Source organism: Cydia pomonella, chromosome 15, assembly GCF_033807575.1.
Source record: "Cydia pomonella isolate Wapato2018A chromosome 15, ilCydPomo1, whole genome shotgun sequence".
Lineage (NCBI taxonomy): Eukaryota > Metazoa > Arthropoda > Insecta > Lepidoptera > Tortricidae > Cydia > Cydia pomonella.
In genome coordinates this window covers 1,751,340-1,770,741 of record NC_084717.1, presented here as the reverse complement: position 1 = coordinate 1,770,741, position 19,402 = coordinate 1,751,340, and the positions used below count along the sequence as shown (strand labels likewise).

Here is a 19,402-nt window from a genome sequence, read left to right as displayed (position 1 = left end):
AATAAATACGGATCTCTAACAATAATTTTTCGACAAAGTAATTATTTTCGGAAATAATCGCTCCGAAAAAAAAATGTGTCCCCCCTTCTAACTTTTGAACCATGGGTTCAAAAAATATGAAAAATATCATGAAAGTAAAGATTACTAAAGACGTTAAATGAAAACTATAGCAAATATTATCGGTCCAGCCGTTTCGGGGTTATTGCAAAAAAGTCTTCTCTTCGTAGTAAAAAGTTAAACCGCTGCGAAGCTCGAAGGTACTTCCTTGTGCTTGTAATGTACAATGATGCTTACTATTCAGATAAGATAAAGATAAAGATAGTTTATTATTCAAGTAGGCATATTACAATGCGCTTATGAACGTCAAATAAAACTACACCGGCTCTAACCCTACACTTCTGACCCAAGAAGATTTTTAAATCCCCCCTCAATTGGAGGAGGGTATCCCAATATGGACCGGCAAGAACCTCGGCGGGACACATCTTTTCAAAACATTTCTTACTAATAGCCCCCGTTTATAATAATTTAGCTTTCATTTCAGAGGGAGCTAACCTAAAATCATAGGTTTACCGTCCCCCATCTTAACCTAGTATATTTTTAAGGTGTAGATATGTCGAGATGTTGCAAGGTGCTTCAGTTGTTACAAATTCATTTCGGGTCAATTCAAAGATGCTAGTTGTACCATCGCTTAACTATTCATCTTATCACAGGTATAAGCTCCAACTATGGACAGTTAGGAGGGAAAAACCTACTACCTATACCACGTAATAAGAGGAAACTTTTTCCACTTCTAAATATTTTCCATTGTCCTTGTTTTTTTTAAGTATTTTATTGAGACAATTAAAACGAGGTTTATAGTTAATAAAAAAATACAGTTATTTCATTAGATTCAAAAATCTATACTTCCCTCTTAAGAATATTACGAATTTAGCATATCGCTTTAAACCAGTCAGGATAGCTCTTGGAAATATCATATATCAAATAAACACTGATATTCTAGTTATATCGTGTAATCATTTTAGATACATTATTTGTTTCTACAATTTACACGCCCTATTGATATTAAGGAAATTGTTGTTTGACCGTGCGCTGAGGGGTGGATATTTAGGTCTTACTGAATAAATTTTACTATGGGCCCAACCCTGAAATCGCAAAACAAATCAGCCATCTCATACGTTTTGGTGAATCACTTTTTCTATGGAAAAGCTGTTTTTTTTTTCGCGATTTCGAGGTTGAGTATGACTTACATAAGTTACATATTCAGTTCAGTACCCCTAGTGTAAATATTTTCGACAGCGAAACGTGACGTACGCGTTTGCGTTAAGTGTCATTTTGTATGAGATTTTTCGCTTTTCGCTATCGACTAAATTTATACTAGGGGTACAGATCCGGAACACGCACAGCACGCTCAGTGAAAGTGAGAGAATACGAACCTACGGGGCCTAAAGGCGGCAACCTTATTACAAAAAGTTCTAATTCTAATCTAAATCGATTTTTGTTTTAAATTAGTAGGTAGTGCAAGTAGGGCGACACTCCTCCTTTCGGCTTTTCTCGGCTCCGTTCGGCTCAGCATTGCTCCGAACAATTATTAGGGTTGGAACAACTTGACATCCCTATACGTGCACGACCATAGATAAGATAATGACTTGTATTTTGACAACCCTAAATTGCCAAAAGGGATAGTGCCAGCGTAATTCGTCCCTGAATCGCTGTCGAACTTCGGTTTTGTAGGAAGTGGCATTTCTATACGGTAGTACTATTATTTATTCTGTGCCATCGATCGCTTAGATTGAGTTTAAGGGCCACCCCACACTAGCGTCTTTTGAGTGTCGGCGTCTAGGCAGCGCTATGGAAAATGGCGTCGCAGGGCAGTTGCACCAACGTTGCGTTGAGCAGCAGCCATACCGTTGATTAGACGCCGACGCTCGGGATACGCTAGTGAGAGGTGGCTCTAAGTTCTATGTTTATGCCTCAGTGGTTCCTGGAGCTTCAGAGGTTGCAGAATCGTCGCAGGTTGCCACAGTTGAACGCGGCGTAGTTGTATCGCAGACAGCCTTGCCACAGCAGTCAGGATAATGTTTAGAGCGGTCTTCAACTATGCGACAACCAGGCAATACTGCTAAGACGCCACACCTACGATAAAAAATAAATTATAAGATGTTACTACAATACTAGAGGTAAAACCACAATGGGATCGGCAGCGTAACGTAGCACTGCCCGCCTCCTATATAAAATAATGACAGATACATGCTTAGATCCTTAAGTTGTTATTTGTTTTTTCATCCCTCGTTCTAATCCGAAAATCCGAGCAAACGAACTCTCGCAACTCTCAAGATTCCATTAAATTAATAAATAAATAATTTGGTTTCGTTCATTAGGGTTTCGTAGCCCACTACCCTTATAGTTTCGCCATGTCCGTCTGTCAGTCAGTCCGAGGCTTTGCTAGAGTGCTAGAAACCTGACATTCGGTATAAATATATAAAAAAATCAATCCGAAAAAATCGTAAAAAAAAATTAAAACAAGAAAAAAATAGGTACTTCTTCCCTCTAACTTTTGATCCATGGGTCCGAAAAATATGAAAAAATCATGAAAATAAAGATTACTAAAGACTTTCCTTATTCCTCCGTCCCCATTTCACCATCGGACTACCAGACAATCGGCATTTCGGCATCGCTTCATAATAGGTATTCCACAAATACGCACGAAGCGTTTCGCTTCAACATTCCTTATGCGAACTGCCAAGGAGTAGAATGCCTTGCCCGAGTCTGTGTTTCCGTATGAGTACAATCTGAATCTCTTCAAGGCTAGAGTAAATAGGTATCTCATAGGTAAGCGTGCTCCACCGTAGACCGCATCATCACTTACCATCAGGTGTGATCGTGGTCAAACGCCTGCCTATTCTCCATAAAAAAAAAAAAAAAACTTTCAATGAAATCTATAGCAAATATTATAATCGGTCCAGCCGTTTATGAGTTATTTAAAAAAGTCTTCTCTTCTTAGATTCCTCTCCTAATTAACTCTCAAGATTCCATTGAGAGTTGCGATGGTTTAAAGGCAAGAGGGTCAAACAAACTTTGCTCCCAAGTGAAACACAAAAAATTCGCCACCATCGCGAGGAAACTATTTACTGTAAAACATTACTAAATCAAATTCAAATGAACGTTATTGAATATTCATCATTCAAAATCATCACTTAAAAATCAATTCACAGAATTCTACATTTCTTCAACCAAAAACGTCACTTTTGACATTGACATATCCGATCCATTTCGTATCTAGGTCTAATTGACGTATCTTAAAGTTCGAAGCGGGCCGACAAATATAAGTTGACAATAATATTATTGCGCATGTTTTTAATATATTATCCTTTGTTTATTATTATATTATGTTTTCCTGCTATACCATCTCACTCACAAGGTACCTGACATGTCAGATCGTGACCTGTTTTACCTTGCTGATCTTACCACTATCCTTCTAAACTGGTAGGTACTATTTGGTATATGTGGTATAATAGTAGTTAGTATTATTAATCGTACGGTATATATTTGTTAATTTTTAGCGACACTAGCTGATTACCGATTGCTGGTAAGGTTGCCAGAGCTCAACGAGGGTGCGGAGTGTCGGCAACGAGCGCGTAACGCCTCTAAAGTTGCAGACGTCCATAGGCTACGGGGACTGCTTACCATGCTGGCCGTATGCTTGTTTGCCACCGACGTAGGTAGTATAAAAAAACTAGACTGAGCTCACTTAGCTCTGCACCTTTTTCCCTGCTGATTGTTTTTTCGGAGTTATTTTGCATCTCATAATAAAACAAATAAAATTAAATCAAGTAAGGACAATTTTTGTAAATTCACTTTATTGCACTAGCATTTTTCATTTTCCGCACTAAGTATACGCGTATTTTAATGCAGTCCAAATTTTAGATAAAAATTTAACTACTCATAAAGTTCATGATTTGACGACCGGTTTGGCCTAGTGGGTAGTGACCCTGCCTACGAAGCTGATTGTCCCGGGTTCAAATCCTGGTAAGGGCATTTATTCGTGTGATGAGCATGGATATTTGTTCCTGATTCATGGGTGTTTTCTATGTATTTAAGTATTTATAAATATTTATATATTATATATATCATTGTCTAAGTACCCTCAACACAAGCCTTATTGAGTTTACTGTGGGACTTAGTCAATTTGTGTAATAATGTCCTATAATATTTATTTATTATTATTATTTATGATTATTTTGGCTTAAATAGTAATACGTCTTTTAAAATCTGAATAAGTGAAGATACTCACGAATACCAAAACGTTTGATTGTTTCGCTGACAATTGAACACCTCGCATTTATCCTCTGGATAATAAGGTTTCTCGTACGGTATCACTAGGTCCAACTCGCTTAAATAGCACCCGACCTGGCAAGCTGCAAACATATTATCCAGAAACAAATAGGAATAAGTTTTAATTATATTTTTATTAGATTTTTGGTACAAGCTTTTATCGCAGATTGTACTTTTCTTTCAACAGGCAACTAGTACTCGTCGAAACAATTGTAAAAAAATACCCAGATTATGCTGTTCTATCACAGAGTTCCTATGGCCAATCTCCATCATCAGATCACCTCGATGGTGCCACAACTTTGGATTGCCACCCGACTTACATACGTTTGCAAATTTTCAGCTCAATCGAAAATCGGGAAGTGAGTCTTTAGCTTCCAAAATTTGATACTATACTAACAGGGCAAGTTAAATAAAAACTTGTAAAAATAAAGAATCAAAAGGCAACCGATTGCAGGCTCACGAACATGTCAGGCATTTGAATAACAGGTTCAGTAGATTTGGATCAGAAATGGATCTGATCTGTCTGTGTTAAAAGTGACTGACATTTCTTCAACCTCACTTTTGACACTAACAGATCAGATTCATATGTAATCCTAATCTAATTTTTAACCTATTATCAAAATCAAAATACGCATATGAGTCAACCATGTTTGATCTTGATCGATAAAAAAAGCGGTGAAATAAATGTAAAACTAGCCTCACCATATTTAGGCGGTTTTGGTTCATATGGATATACCCTTGCAGCAGCTAAAACGTATGTCACAGTACATGTCAAAATCACTAAGATACTTGGCTGAAGCATTTTATATTGGTATTTTATTAAAATTGAATAGTAGCTTGTCCGCCTCAGAGTCGATGAAATGTGCCGCAATAAAAATTAATATGCAAGACTTCATGTTTTATAGCACGAACACAATAAACACGTTTTAACACTATTTAAACGTTTAACAATGAATTTAAACATTTTAAACGTCATATGTTTTTCACTTGTGATAACGCAATTTGTTGTTGTTGTCCTAAGGCACCCCAGAGGTGCAGAGGGCCTTCACAAGCTCGCGCCGCACCTTCCTATCTTTAGAGAGCTTTCTGGCATCGCTCCACTTCATCCTGATTGCTCATACCTCACTCTCTACGGACCGTCTCCAGGAGTGTAAAGGACGCCCGGAGGCACGACTTCCGTTTGGCAGTTGTCTGCCAAAGAGGGAAGTAAACGCAAGTATTTATCTATAACTTGAGGAGCCGCAGCAAGCTCGGCTGAATGTCACCTTCACATTCAAAGGGAGTTTCGTACTCGTTTTAAAACTACGTGTTGAACTGTAATGAAACTTTGCACATACAATAACAGGAGGTATATCTATGCCTGTAATTAGTTAATATAGCTCCAGCTTATAAAACAAACGAAATAGAGAAAAAACAAGTTTTGTATGAAAAACTTAAATTCGCTGTATTTTTGTAGCTATATTATCTGAAGATACATAAATTAATAACAGACATAGATATACCTTATCCTATTATAAGTACAAAGTTTCAGAACAATATAACAATCTAGCTTGTCGTTTTAAAATGAGAGCGTAACTACGTCTGTATGGAGAACCGAGCTTGCTGGGGACTCTTAATACGTACCGACTTTATTTATTAAAGGGAATTAAAGAAAAACTTCAGCTTCATTATGTTATTATACAGGTAAATGAGGTACTTAAATATAAAACACTAGTGAAACATTGTTATCTACAGACTTCCTTAAATTTTATTATCAATGGACCATATAAATAATTTTTTTGTCATATTAAAGCGACCTAAGTTTGTTGAAAACTTTACCAACAATGTAGATGGTAAAACAAATGAATACTGATTACTGATTTCTACAAATTCATCGTAATTAAATCTACATACGTTGGCCAACTGAAATGTTTACTCATTTTCTGCTTATTCATAGTACATATTTATTTTTACATTTCGAAACAAGAGAGTAAAAAAAAATCTGTTACAATTTTGATTTTCTTTCTTACTTATACAACCTGACCACCTAAATTCGAATTTTCCTCAGCAATTAGAATCTCATTAACCTGTCCTACAGTCACTACACTGACTTCAGTTGCTACTCTCTCAACCAGTGACTCAAACCCAGGTGGCCCAGTTCTGCCTTCTTCACTGGATTCTTCTGGTGATTTCGTTCCTTCTTCACTGGATTCTTCCAACACTGGCTTAGTGTTGTTTTCTTCTTCAGTTAAATACTCTGGTGGAATGGTCCCGCACATCTCAGTAGGACAGCAATCAGGATAGTTTGCCGCTTCATTGCTGACGAGTGCACATCTTTTGTCTACTACCACTACGCCGCATCTGCAATTAATTTTTTGAAATTGGTATATAATGCCGGGACAAGGCTAGGAATCTTCCTAGCCTTGATGATGATGATGTAGATGAACTTGAAAAACGTGGTGGTGTGGAGTAGGTGATAAAAGTGGAAAGTCCTCATTTTCTTCCCTGGATGTTGACATTGTTGAATATATTTTTACTTCACTTATATAATAACCACAGCTTTGCCCCTTTGTTCGACTTTTTTTCAATTTATAATTATAATAAGAGTTAGAAGCAAACACAAATTCCTTGCATTTTTTTAAAGATCCCAACTAATTCTTATATGAGTATTTAACAAATAAAAAATAAGCCAGTGTTGGCCAGAACGTTAATGCAATTAACAATAACCATTACAAATTGAACCGTAAACTGTAACCGTCCGTTATGGTTTACGGTTCAATCTGTAATGGTTAATGATCAATTGCAATTAACCTTCGGCCAACACTGGCCATCGCTATGGTTAATGCTCATCAAATTGTGTAACCTTTATATACTCAAAGGAATGAAAGCTACGTTTGTGTGGAGAAGTGGTTGTGCCCTTTCCTCATATTATGAAGTAGCATTATGACTATTGACGGTATTCATAAACGCGTTACTAGCCTGAATTAGCTATGAATCGTTTGTCTTTATCTGACATTTTGACTTATGTATTTGTAAGAAAAGGATAAAACATAATTTAACTAAATCAGGCCCGTAAAGTTTTCTGAATAAGGGGGTTAGTCTATCAATACTTACGAGAACGCCTGCGTAATATTATCCGTATCACACGTGTACTTGTAACACGACTTCTCCGGGTAATAATCGCCATATGGTATCACTTTATTCAAGTGTTCTATGTAGCATCCCTCCTCGTTTGCTAAAACAAATATTGTAAATACTTAAGAAGCATTTTAAAACTACAGCCAACTGTTAAGATGCACTAGTTATATGAACAAATACTATCCCCTAAAAATGGGCTTTAAGGCTATTACTAAGACTCCGCTATTCGTCCGTTCGTCTGTCACCAGGCTGTATCTCGTGAACCGTGATAGTTAGATAGTAAAAATTTACACAGATGATGTATTTCTGTTGCCGCTATAACAACAAATACTAAAAAGTACGGAACCCTCGGTGGGCGAGTCCGATTCGCACTTGTCCGGTTCTTTTTATAAATAGGGCAGAAAAAATGCGTACATATAGGTAGGTAGGTATAGGTACTTAGGGGTAGGTAGGCTTATAGTCTAGCAACCCAATATTTGGTAAGTAGAAATAGCGCAAAATTAAATAAATTTGGAGGTCGAAGTCGTCGAACCTTCGCAATTACTTTTTTTAAATTTCTACTGACAGGTTTTGGCAGACTATACCATAAAGTCTCGGATTTTAAAAAGTTGAATGGAATAAAATAAATAAATAAGAAAAAAAATGCGCGGCTCGATGCATACGCATAATTTAATAATAAATATTCTTAGTTGAGACCCTTAGCCCGTGGGGTACTAATACTGTCCAGCTTTTTAAAAAGCTTAGGTACTAAAAGACTGGTCGACTTCACTGACCGAAGAGTTAGCAGTATCGCAATACAGAGGGGAAATGCAGCCAGCATCCTCGGCACCATGCCAAAGAGACCCATTTTTACTTCATAGTAAAATAACTGCAAACGTTCGCTCACCAAATTCTGCGGGCTTTTCTTGTGCCTTATACAACGCAACAGCAGCGTTAGTATACACCACAGCTGATAGCCAAACAATACTTAAACAAAAACTGTACATTTTTACAGAAAAGATGTTTAAAAAGCTACCTTACTACCAAACGTAAAAAAACTTACTGATACAGGAAGAACCTCACGACATCTTATAAACAAGGGTAACATGATCTCTTTAACATATAAAGACATATATTTGATTAGACCACGCAGAAGTAAGCGATAGGCTAGTACACTGGTGGGCAAAGTACGGCCTGCGGGCCAGCTCCGGCCCGCCGCCGGTCCTATGAAATAATTAGTATATGGCATTGGCCCACGATAATCGCAAATTAAAATACATTTTTGCTGCAATTCTGACCCTCCTCTTAAATTTTTTAAACTTTCTGCCCCCCCCCCCCCCCCCCCCCTCCCATGAAGAAAGTTTGCTCACCACTGGGCTAGTAGATACGTTACACGATCAAAGTAAATATTTTTCTAGACGAATGATGAATTGCTGTGTTTAAAAACTTAAATACTTTAACTCTGTTTACCAATATAAATTAATGTTTATAATGTTTTGTCCAGTAAGTTATTTTAACTTTTTGTACGTATAAATACTAAAATATATTAGCCGTAATGAGGTAGCCAAGATGCCAGTCTTTTATAGACAAAAGCCGTTGGAAAGTCTAAAAAATGTATCGGTAATTTTCTTACTTTACTTGTGCGATTGGCGTTGTGTGTCTAAACAATTATCACTTAGGTAACTAACCCACCTGATGTTCATAAGAAATACTTGAGAAATCTATTGAGATATGTCTTTGACAATGCTACAATAAACGGTGCGTCATGGGCTATTCCAAATATAATTATCATTTAGATAAAATAAAACGGCGTAAGTATCGTCTCTGTTTTCCTTGAAATGGTGGCTTTGTTATGTAATCTTCTTAACTTAATGGTTACTAATCTGTATTACTTATTTACTTATTATGGTAGGTAGCCTTATAAAGAGTATAATGCTACTTGTTTTTCCAGTTAAGGTTTTTTTTTAATTCTTTATTACGGATGAAGATGAATGATGATGATTATAAAACTAAGATCCGATTAAGAAAAGCGTCCACAAATTGCTATTGAGTGAAGCATAGTGCTTTTTTCCAAACATGCTAGGAAATAAGGTAAAATAATCATCATTATTCAAGCATCAGGCAGCACTTGAATAAAATATTAATATCAAAAACATTAGTTTTTAGGGTTCCGTACCAAAAAGGTACTAAAGGAACCCTTTACTAAGGTTGTACGACCTCCTCGGGATTATTTGTGACTAGGGGGTCAACAATGTTTTTTCGTTATTTTTGTATTGAAACTGATATAAATTTCTAAAAAGCACAAATGTACCTTTATACTAAAACATCTAACAGGACTCAAGTGACGAGTAGTTTTGATCCAAATAGGTAAAATTGAAGAAAGCTAAGTATGAAAAATAGATCGTGCATGATTAATTCTTTTTTTTGTAACTTTATCAAATACTTTTTAATTGTCTTAGTACTATTTATTTATTTATTTATTTATTTAAACCTTTGGGAAACAAACAGGCAAGAACAACACATATAGTTAATCAGATTACACATTCATAAGCCAAACAGTTTCCACTAATGAATAATAACAATTATGTTGCTCAGAAATTAACATTAATATTAAAACATGCAAAACTCAAATAACACTAACTGTTGAAAACAATATTAACAAATTGGCAAGTATGCTGAAATATACTAACTAAACAATATTATTATTAGCTGTACATTTTATTGCAGAAACAAACTGCTGTAATGATAAATGGAATATATCAATATCAGAAAATTTTTCATTATAAGTTCTACACGCTCTAGCTAAGAACTTATTTCTTGCATATGTAGTACGACCAAAGTTAATTGCAAATAGGCTTGTGGAGCGAGTTCGCCGATCAGGACATCTAATTGAAATTTTAGACAAAAGATTGGGAGAATCAATAAGACCATGTATGATTTTGAACAAAAATATCTGATCTCGAATTTCTCTACGGGTTTGAAGAGAGAAATTGTCAGGGCAAAAAGATTTAAATTTATATTTCATTGTTCTGATAAATTTGTTCTGAATTTTTTCAATTGTGTTAATGTGAACATTGAAATGAGGATTCCAGACTGTAGTAGCGTATTCTAAGTTGGACCTAACAAATGCGTTAAAGAGAAGTTGCAGAGTCTTAGGGTTTGTAAAATCCCTGCTTTGTCGGAAAATGAATCCCAACATTCTGTATGCTTTTGCTGAAATTTTGTCAATATGTGAAATAAATTGTAGTTCGCTATCAAGATTTAACCCTAGGTCCTTCACTTCAGACACAATCCTTAAATTTTTGTTGTTTAATGAATAATTATACTCTATCTTATTGCGTTTTCTTGTAAATGTAATGGCACAACATTTTTCGACATTCAAGTACAGTTCATTCATAGAACAATAACAACTCAGTCTATCAAGATCAGCTTGAAGTTTCATACAATCGTCACTTGATTTAATAATGGTGTATATTTTAGTATCGTCGGCATATAATAATAAGTCAGAAAATTTGAAACAATCAACGACGTCATTAATGTAAATGTTGAATAATAATGGACCCAAATGGGATCCCTGAGGTACGCCTGAAGATACGGGAACAAAACTAGAAGTGTATCCCTTTATAGCAACTGCTTGCGTTCTGTCACGCAGGTATGAAGTAAGCCATCTTAAAAGATTCCCGTGAATTCCAAAAGTTTGTAATTTATGAATGAGCAGAGAATGTGAAATTTTATCGAATGCTTTGGAGTAGTCGGTATAAATAACATCTACCTGATAGCCCTTATCCATTGCATTCATCGCATAATCAATCAACTGACATAAATTGGACTCAGTGGAACGCCTATTGATAAACCCATGTTGCTGATTTACCAATTGCGGTCGGACTGCGTAAAACAGAGTGTCGTAAATAATTTTTTCGAACAGTTTAGGAATAACCGACAACTTTGAGATACCCCGATAGTTCTTAATATCATGTTTATTGCCACTTTTATAAATTGGAACGATCTCTTCCAACAACATGGCAATGTCCCAGTTCTTAAAGAAAGATTGAATAGTAGGCATATGGGGAAAGCTAACCTAGCACGACAGTTCTTTAAAAATATTGGATGTATTCCATCTGGTCCACAGCCTTTAGAAGTCACCAATTCCCTAAGGTAGCTTTCAACTAGACAGGTAGTGATATTAACATTATTTACAAGGCAATTTGAGAAGGCAGTGTCATTTAACAATGGAGTAGATTGGAAAGGTGGCTGAGAGGTAGCATTTTTTACGAAAACTGACTGAAAATAGGTATTAAATAGATCAGCGACTTCTTTGCCGCTATTACCAACACTGTTGCCCAAGAAAACTGTGTTCGGAATCCCGTTAATATTCGTTTTAGACTTTAAAAATGACCAAAAAGATTTTGAGTTATAACGAATGTTATTTTCAGTACGTGAGATAAATAATTTATAGCATGAACTTTCCATAGATTTAATTTTTGCCCGTAGTTTTGAAAATGCTATGTAATCCGCGATTCGTCCATAAATTTTCCATTTTTTATGAGTCTTCGTTTTATTCTTAATCATTTTTATTAAAGGTCGGGAGTACCAGACCGGAAATTTATCATGGCTTGAATTTATTATTTTAGTGGGGATTAGATCATCTATAATACGATTGAGAATATCATAAAAAGTATCGACAGCATTTTCTATACTATCTTGTGGAAGACAAAGTTCCCAATCCACTTTATCCAATTCTGCGTTTACAATGTCGTAGTCAGCTGCGAAGAAACGCCGTACTATACGACCCGCAGGTTTTAAGTAATAAGCTCCACGAGTTCCTTAAACTTTCTTAAAGTGTACATACGGTTATAGTCTTTATATCAGTGGAATAGGATTTAAACTTGTCTCGTTATATGATAGATTAACAATACTTCCATACGCAATTTCTTTAACAATATGTAAAAAAATCATATCGAATAAGCTTTTATTTGAACTCGGTGAAACCTATAATTGCTTCACAACATGTTGCTCTCACTTTGTGGTCAATAATGTATAAATAATTGTATTCATATTAATATTTGAACAATTGCTTTTGAAGTGCGTACGCACGAAAGTAGGAATTAAAATAAATTGAGAATAAAACCGGCCAAGAGCATGTCGGGCCACGCTCAGTGTAGGGTTCCGTAGTTACTCTTCCGTCACAATAAACTAAACTGGAGCTTAAAGTATAGTAAATTGTTAACCAAGGGATGAAACGGTACCTTTAACCCGAGTTAAACAAATAGGCAAAGGACCATGGGCAACTTTGTATGGAGCCTGGACCCAACGCCAACAGAAATGAGAGTAAGGTCATTAGATAGGTATTTCTATGCACTTCATTTTGTTCTATGGGCACCAAGCGGAATTCCATTGCAGAACTGAGATATTGGTATTTTAGCCAAAATGTCGTCACCCTTATTACCTAGGCAATAGAGTCCAAGTAAGTAAATTAATTACTGCAGGGTAGATGTTCGCGCACCGCCGGGCGAGCACACTGAATGATTTGCCGCGCTGGCCCGGCGGTGGACTATATTGCCTAGGTACCTAATAAGGGTGACGACATTTTGACTAAAATACCAATATCTCAGTTCTGCAATGGAATTTCGCTTGGTGCCCATAGAACGAAATGAAGTACATAGAAATACCTATCTAATGACCTTACTCTCAACTCTGTTGGTATTGGGGCCATTTTGACGCATAGTCCTTTGCATAATCAGTACCTAATTAAAGTCTTTTTACTATGAAGGGAAAACTTTTTGCGATAACTCAAAAACAGCTAAACTGATCATGTCCGCTATAGTTTTCATTTAATGTCTTTCTTAAGCTCTACTTCCACGATTTTTTCATATTTTTTGGACCTATGGTTCAAAAGTTAGAGGGGGGGGACACATTTTTTTTTCTTTCGGAACGATTATCTCCGAATTATTCACTTTATCAAAAAATGTTTCTTGAAAACCCCTATTAGTTTTGAAAGACCTTTCCAACGATACCCTACACTCTAGGGTTGAAGCGAAAAAAAATTTTACCCCCACTTTACGTGTAGGGGAGGTACCCTAAAAAAAATTAAATTTTTAGATTTTATTGTACGACTTTGTCGGCTTTATTGATTTATATATCCATGCCAAATTTCAGCTTTCTAGCACTAACGACCACGGAGCAAAGCCTCGGACAGACAGACAGACAGACAGACAGACAGACGGACGGACATGGCGAAACTATAAGGGTTCCTAGTTGACTACGGAACCCTAAAAAACCAACGTAGTAACAAAAAACGTTTTTTAATTTACTTAATGGAGAATTGAAAAGAAACACGTGGAATTGACCAACTCTAGACGAATAGGTAATTGTATTTATGGTATTACTTTATGCCAAATTGTAGCCAAGGTACCCAAATGTGTAGCAAATTTAATTTACCAGCTTTCAATCAAATATATAGCCACGCTGCTTTCATGCCACGTCAAGTATGGAGCTTACAAGGATAAATATCATTTTCATTTCTCATGTTCTGAAAGTGGGACGTTATTGGTCTGAAAAGTGTGCAGAATTGATACGTTTCTGCTCTAGAGCACTGTACTTTCCAAGTACGTTTTTTTCTATTTTTTTACGATAAGCAATTGAAAATTTGTTTTAAATGGATTTGTTGTACAATTTCCATTCTATTAATTAACTCCCCATTCCATAAATAACGATATTTTTACCTGAATTGTTAATTGGATGTACCCTCAATAAATACTACTGAAGTTTATACTTAGCCGTGTTTTTTACTTTGCTCGTATTCGGAATTTCAGTCTCGGAGTATTGGTGCTCACTGCGTTCGAGTGCCAAACTACCTCGACAGTAATGGGTACCTTTCATCGCTGGGCTAACAATATTGGCTATTGTTACTGCCAGTTTTGTGCAAACTAAGCGTGGTCAGAGTTTACCAAATATCCCGGCCAGTTCCAGCCACGGCGACTGCCTTAGCTATGTTGCTGAAGCCGTTCCTCGCCTGATGTGCTCGCGTGTGGCTCACGTAGCCAATCTTATTCACAAACACCCAAGCATACAAGGGGCAGAAAATACACCATTGATGTCATTTATACTCGTACCTAATAGCTACTGCTGCTAGTGGGCGGGCTTTCTGCTTATCCCTTCCGATATGCATTAAAGGTGCGACCAGACCGCAGCTTAAAAAACGGTCACGATACGGAATCGCAGTGACCCGTCGTATGCGTACCGTTTTTGACGCATGCTCCCCACACCGCTGCACGCTGACGCACCGTAAATTGATCTGCGTAAAAATCGCAAAAAATATTACACGGAGATCTTATGGCAGAGACCACACCGGTGACGTAAAAGACGCGACTGTTTTGCGAACAAAAAAGATTCGCGTGAAGCACGTCACTGCGATTCCGTACCGTCACTGTTTTGTAAGCAGCGGTGTGGGGAGCATGCGTCAAAAACGGTACGCATACGACGCGTCACTGCGATTCCGTATCGTGACCGTTTTTTCAGCTCCGGTCTGGTCGCACCTTAAGTCTAACGGCCCGATTCGAAGCATGATTAAGACTCGTTTAAGATTATGTATTATATCGTTTAGTTATCGATCTTTTAAAGATCGATAACGATCGAGATATATGTCAAAATTGACGTTTATTTTGATTCCGCTGTGATCCCAATAAGATCTATCTGTGATATTTCTAACGTCAAAAAGACATTGGCTGTCCGAATCGAACTTCTGTCAATTATACGGTATATAAACGATATCTAAATGAGAACGTATCTAAACCAGAACTTATCGTTATCGTTTCTCATTCTTCGTATCGGGCCGTAAGCGATATAACTCATCAGTTTCAGATGTTTGAATGTTGTAGATCTTCGTGTGGCGCTTAAGCACATGCATGTACAGTCAAGTGTAAAAATATGGGTGTACACATCTTACTCAAAAATATGTCCCATAGCATCTTATTCCAGTGTAATAAAAGCGTAGTACCATATTTATGAGACTATTTATTCGATACTTATTTTGCACTTGACTGAACCTACCTGAGAAGTTGCCCGCCATGCTTTCGTGCCATGCCAATAAATAAATCTTCTTCTTCTTACACAAATTTCCTCAACCCAAACAGCTCAAGAAGGCTTATGTTGTGGATACTCGGACAACGATAAATATGTTACCTAATATAGAAATAAATACTTACATAGATAGAAACCACTCGGAAACAAATAAATAAATAAATATTTATAGGACATTATTACACAAATTGACTAAGTCCCACAGTAAGCTCAATAAAGCTTGTGTTGAGGATACTTAGACAACGATATATATAATATATAAATATTTATAAATACTTAAATACATAGAAAGCACCCATGACTCAGGAACAAATGTCCATGCTCATCACACGAATAAATGCCCTAATCAGGATTTGAACCCGGGACCATCAGCTTCGTAGGCAGGGTCACTACCCACTAGGCCAAACCGGTCGTCAAACAAATAGCAGTGCTCATTACACAAATAAATGCCATTACCGGGATTTTAACCCTTCGGTTTTCTAAGCCAATATGTGCTTGGACTACATACATAGAAAACACCCATGACTTGGAAACAAATATCAGTACTGCTTATCACACAAATAAATGACATAGTAAACACCCATGACTCGGAAACAAATATCAGGGCTCATCACACAAATGCCCTTACCGGAATTTTAACCCTGGACTTTCGGTTTCATAAGCCAAAATGTGCTTGGAATCACGACCCTTTGCTCTGCGATCCTTGAATCGTGGCCACCTCAACGAAGTTGTCGTCGCATAGTAATGACACCCCCCTTAATAACGAGGGGAAGAGGGGAACGTCTGTAGGATGACACAAGCTAGACCAGGCCGGGGCCAGACCGGAGCTTCCGGCGCTTCGTTTTCGATGGAAAGCACCACGTAATCATCAGCCGTCATAGAAAATGACGTGTCGGACACCTCATCCTTAAAACTGCTAAACGACTGCCTTTGGTAAATTTTTTAGCAATTTTATTCTTGATCATATCTTAACTATTGCTCTGAAACGCTAAAATTTTAACAACTATTAGATGGTACTGTAAAATTCAGTCATCATGAGTCATCTGAACAATGAACTAGATTTATATACCTTATGTTCAGCAATCCCTTATTTCCCGACCTTTGAAATAATGTACTTACCCACCCTCTATTACCTATATTTTTCACATAAATCTTTTTTATTTTGGGGTTAAAGATAAATAAATGCATGTACAAAATAATTATATAATTTTAATTTTACAGTCATATCCAAAAATCGTCAGGTAATTAATAAAACTCACCACTTCCTACCGCAAGTTCAGAGCCATCATATTAACCGTAATAAAACAAGCTTGATTTTTATTTAATTATTTTATGCAATGAATGAGTTTTTGTTGTCATCGGACTAAATATTAAATTATTATACTTGACAAAATGTTTACAAGCTACGAGGAGATATCTTAGTTGCACACTTCTTTGGGACAGCAGTCGGGGTAGCGCTTACTGAGGTCGACTTCAGTCTTTCTGCATCCTGGCTTGATGAAGACAGCCCCGCAACTGTGGACATAATTATGAAACTTATCATCGATTTGAACATATAAGGTACCTGCGCCAAAGACGGACCATCCTTATTTTGATTTTTTATTTTTCTTATGTACAGTTATGTCTATGGTACGTACTAGTGAACATAGAAGCTAAATTTGAATGAATGATAATGAGAAATCATTAATTACCAATGGTAGTTATATCTTTTTATTCGCTGACACAATCCTACGATTGTGTCCGCTAACTTGTGTCTAAAAGATCTGTGTAAGCTGGAGGTGTTGTCTCTAGTGTTGAATTAAAAATGTTAGTAGTGTTTGTGTTCCATATGTTTCGAATTTAAAGTCCATGGAATATTTTTGTGCCATTATTCATTAGTTCATGGAATTCATCCATAGGTATATAAAGATAAAAAAATACGTATATTTTTTCACAAAGAAAGTCAGGTATTGCATATTGTTGGTAAGTACATTCTGTGAGTGAATGAAATATTAACCTATTATTAGTAAGGTCAACGTGGACAAGACCGTCTATAAGGGAAGACCTTCTGCAAGCTTTTTCGTCGCTTTTAATTCTTGCATTTCTACTCATACTCCACTTGCAGAAGATCGACAGAACAGAAAGAGTGAAGCTCTTCCTTTCTGACTACACAGTTAGCTCAGACACCTGAGCGGCGTACATACCTATACAAAATTTGTATTACTTCTTCTTCTATGACGGTTTTGCCTGCAATACATTTTATATGCCGGTCTTCCCCACATTGACCTTACGTGGTCCTTTTCATAATATGTAGTTATTATTATCAATGTATATATTCTTTGAAAAAGTCTTCTTAAACTTACGTTTCCCAGCGAGTTTCTCCGTTTCTTTGACAAATGTACCGTTCACATTTTTGATCTGGATAATAAGGTGTTTCGTAAGGCAACACTCTCTTCAGGGCCGCGATGTAGCATCCTTCTTGGTTCGCTGAAATTTTATATTTTACATAAAATCTAATAATATTTATACATACTCAAGTATAACCAATTTGAACGTACTGATATCGGAATGACATCTAAATTATATTATTCAGATAATGCGTTTCTGTCGTATTTGTTCGTACATACTTCATTCAGATATCATTTTGATGTCAGTGTACATTTGAATTCACCTGATAACCAGAGATGCCTAAAAGGGCCCATTAATTACCAGTTCGCCGGAGTAAATAACATTGAGGGGTAAATAAATAAAAAAAACTAGTTTATATTAATAAAACAAGCACCCGTCCACGACCGTCTACCCAAAAAGTCTTATTCTATTATTTTTCTTGCCCAGAAAGCAGCGGTAATGACAGCCCGGACCGTGGCATCTCTCAGGTGAGATTCAGAGCACGTGCACGGCATTCTATTATGTAAAGTATATAAAAAATAAAGTATTTAATTACCAAACTCTGCCGGCTTCTCTTGAGGTGGATATCTTGCTAAAGCGGCATAAGCCATAGTGACCATGGCTAAAATACCAACTATTTTCAACATTTTTAACAATGAATCCTATCGAAGCCAAAAAACCAAAGATTATTATTAAGGAACCCGTTCCGTTTTATACTCACAGGCCAATTCGAACGAACACTAACATCAGAATGATATTGGAATCATGTCATTTAGTTATCTTCTCGCCCACGCCAATATATTATATACATGTCCGGACAGGTACGAGCGGAATACACGATAACTGGATGACATTAGTTAGATGTTCTAATCAATGTACATTCGAATAGTTCTGTATGTAAATTCCAACCATGTGTATAATGTGTTAAGCATCATAATGTCTTACTTATATTTATCTGTTAGATATAAAAGCTCTTTATTACGTTGTATTATAACCTTTAATGGTTTGATTTAAAACACGTGTTTGGTTTGAATCTATTAATATGTTTTACAAACTTATTCTTATTCAAACAATCACGTACCTCAGTAATACCTACTATACACGGCGCCTGTGAGCATGGCGAGAGATATAACAGTATATTCCTGATCATATTTAAATAGTAAAATGTCCTATAAACTTTTTTGTAATTCGCCTAATTTCAGAGTTAAAGCCACTTGCAAAAAAAACATCTTTTTATTGTTACTGAGTGCAAAATACCTTTTTGATGGCAATGTTGCCTTATGAGACCTAGTCCAAATATTCTTATTGATAGATGTCACTGCAAAAAATAGGTTTTACAAAAAAAGTTCAAATTCTTTTTGAGTTGCAATTTGACAAATAGCGTTTACATTTTATGTACAAATAGACAAAACATCGAAAAAAATATTTTTTTGTGAAATTGACCTAAACTCATATACAGGGTGATTTCTGGGTCGTGGTACAGAACCACTTTTTCTAAATCTATAAATGATTCACATTATCATACGGT

General features: G+C 36.3%; 1 protein-coding gene across 1 annotated transcript; it reads right to left on the bottom strand.

Moving 5' to 3' along the window:
* Positions 1 to 994: 994 nt before the first annotated feature.
* Positions 995 to 18,637, bottom strand: LOC133525805 (uncharacterized). The gene is made up of 6 exons (XM_061862194.1): positions 18,431 to 18,637; positions 17,850 to 17,973; positions 16,970 to 17,022; positions 8,336 to 8,467; positions 7,426 to 7,546; positions 995 to 2,133 (listed from the first exon to the last, which is right to left on the bottom strand). Exons 1-6 carry the CDS (start codon positions 18,519 to 18,521, stop codon positions 1,965 to 1,967), a joined length of 690 nt encoding a protein of 229 aa, XP_061718178.1. The 5' UTR covers positions 18,522 to 18,637; the 3' UTR covers positions 995 to 1,964.
* Between the last annotated feature and the right edge of the window lie 765 nt (positions 18,638 to 19,402).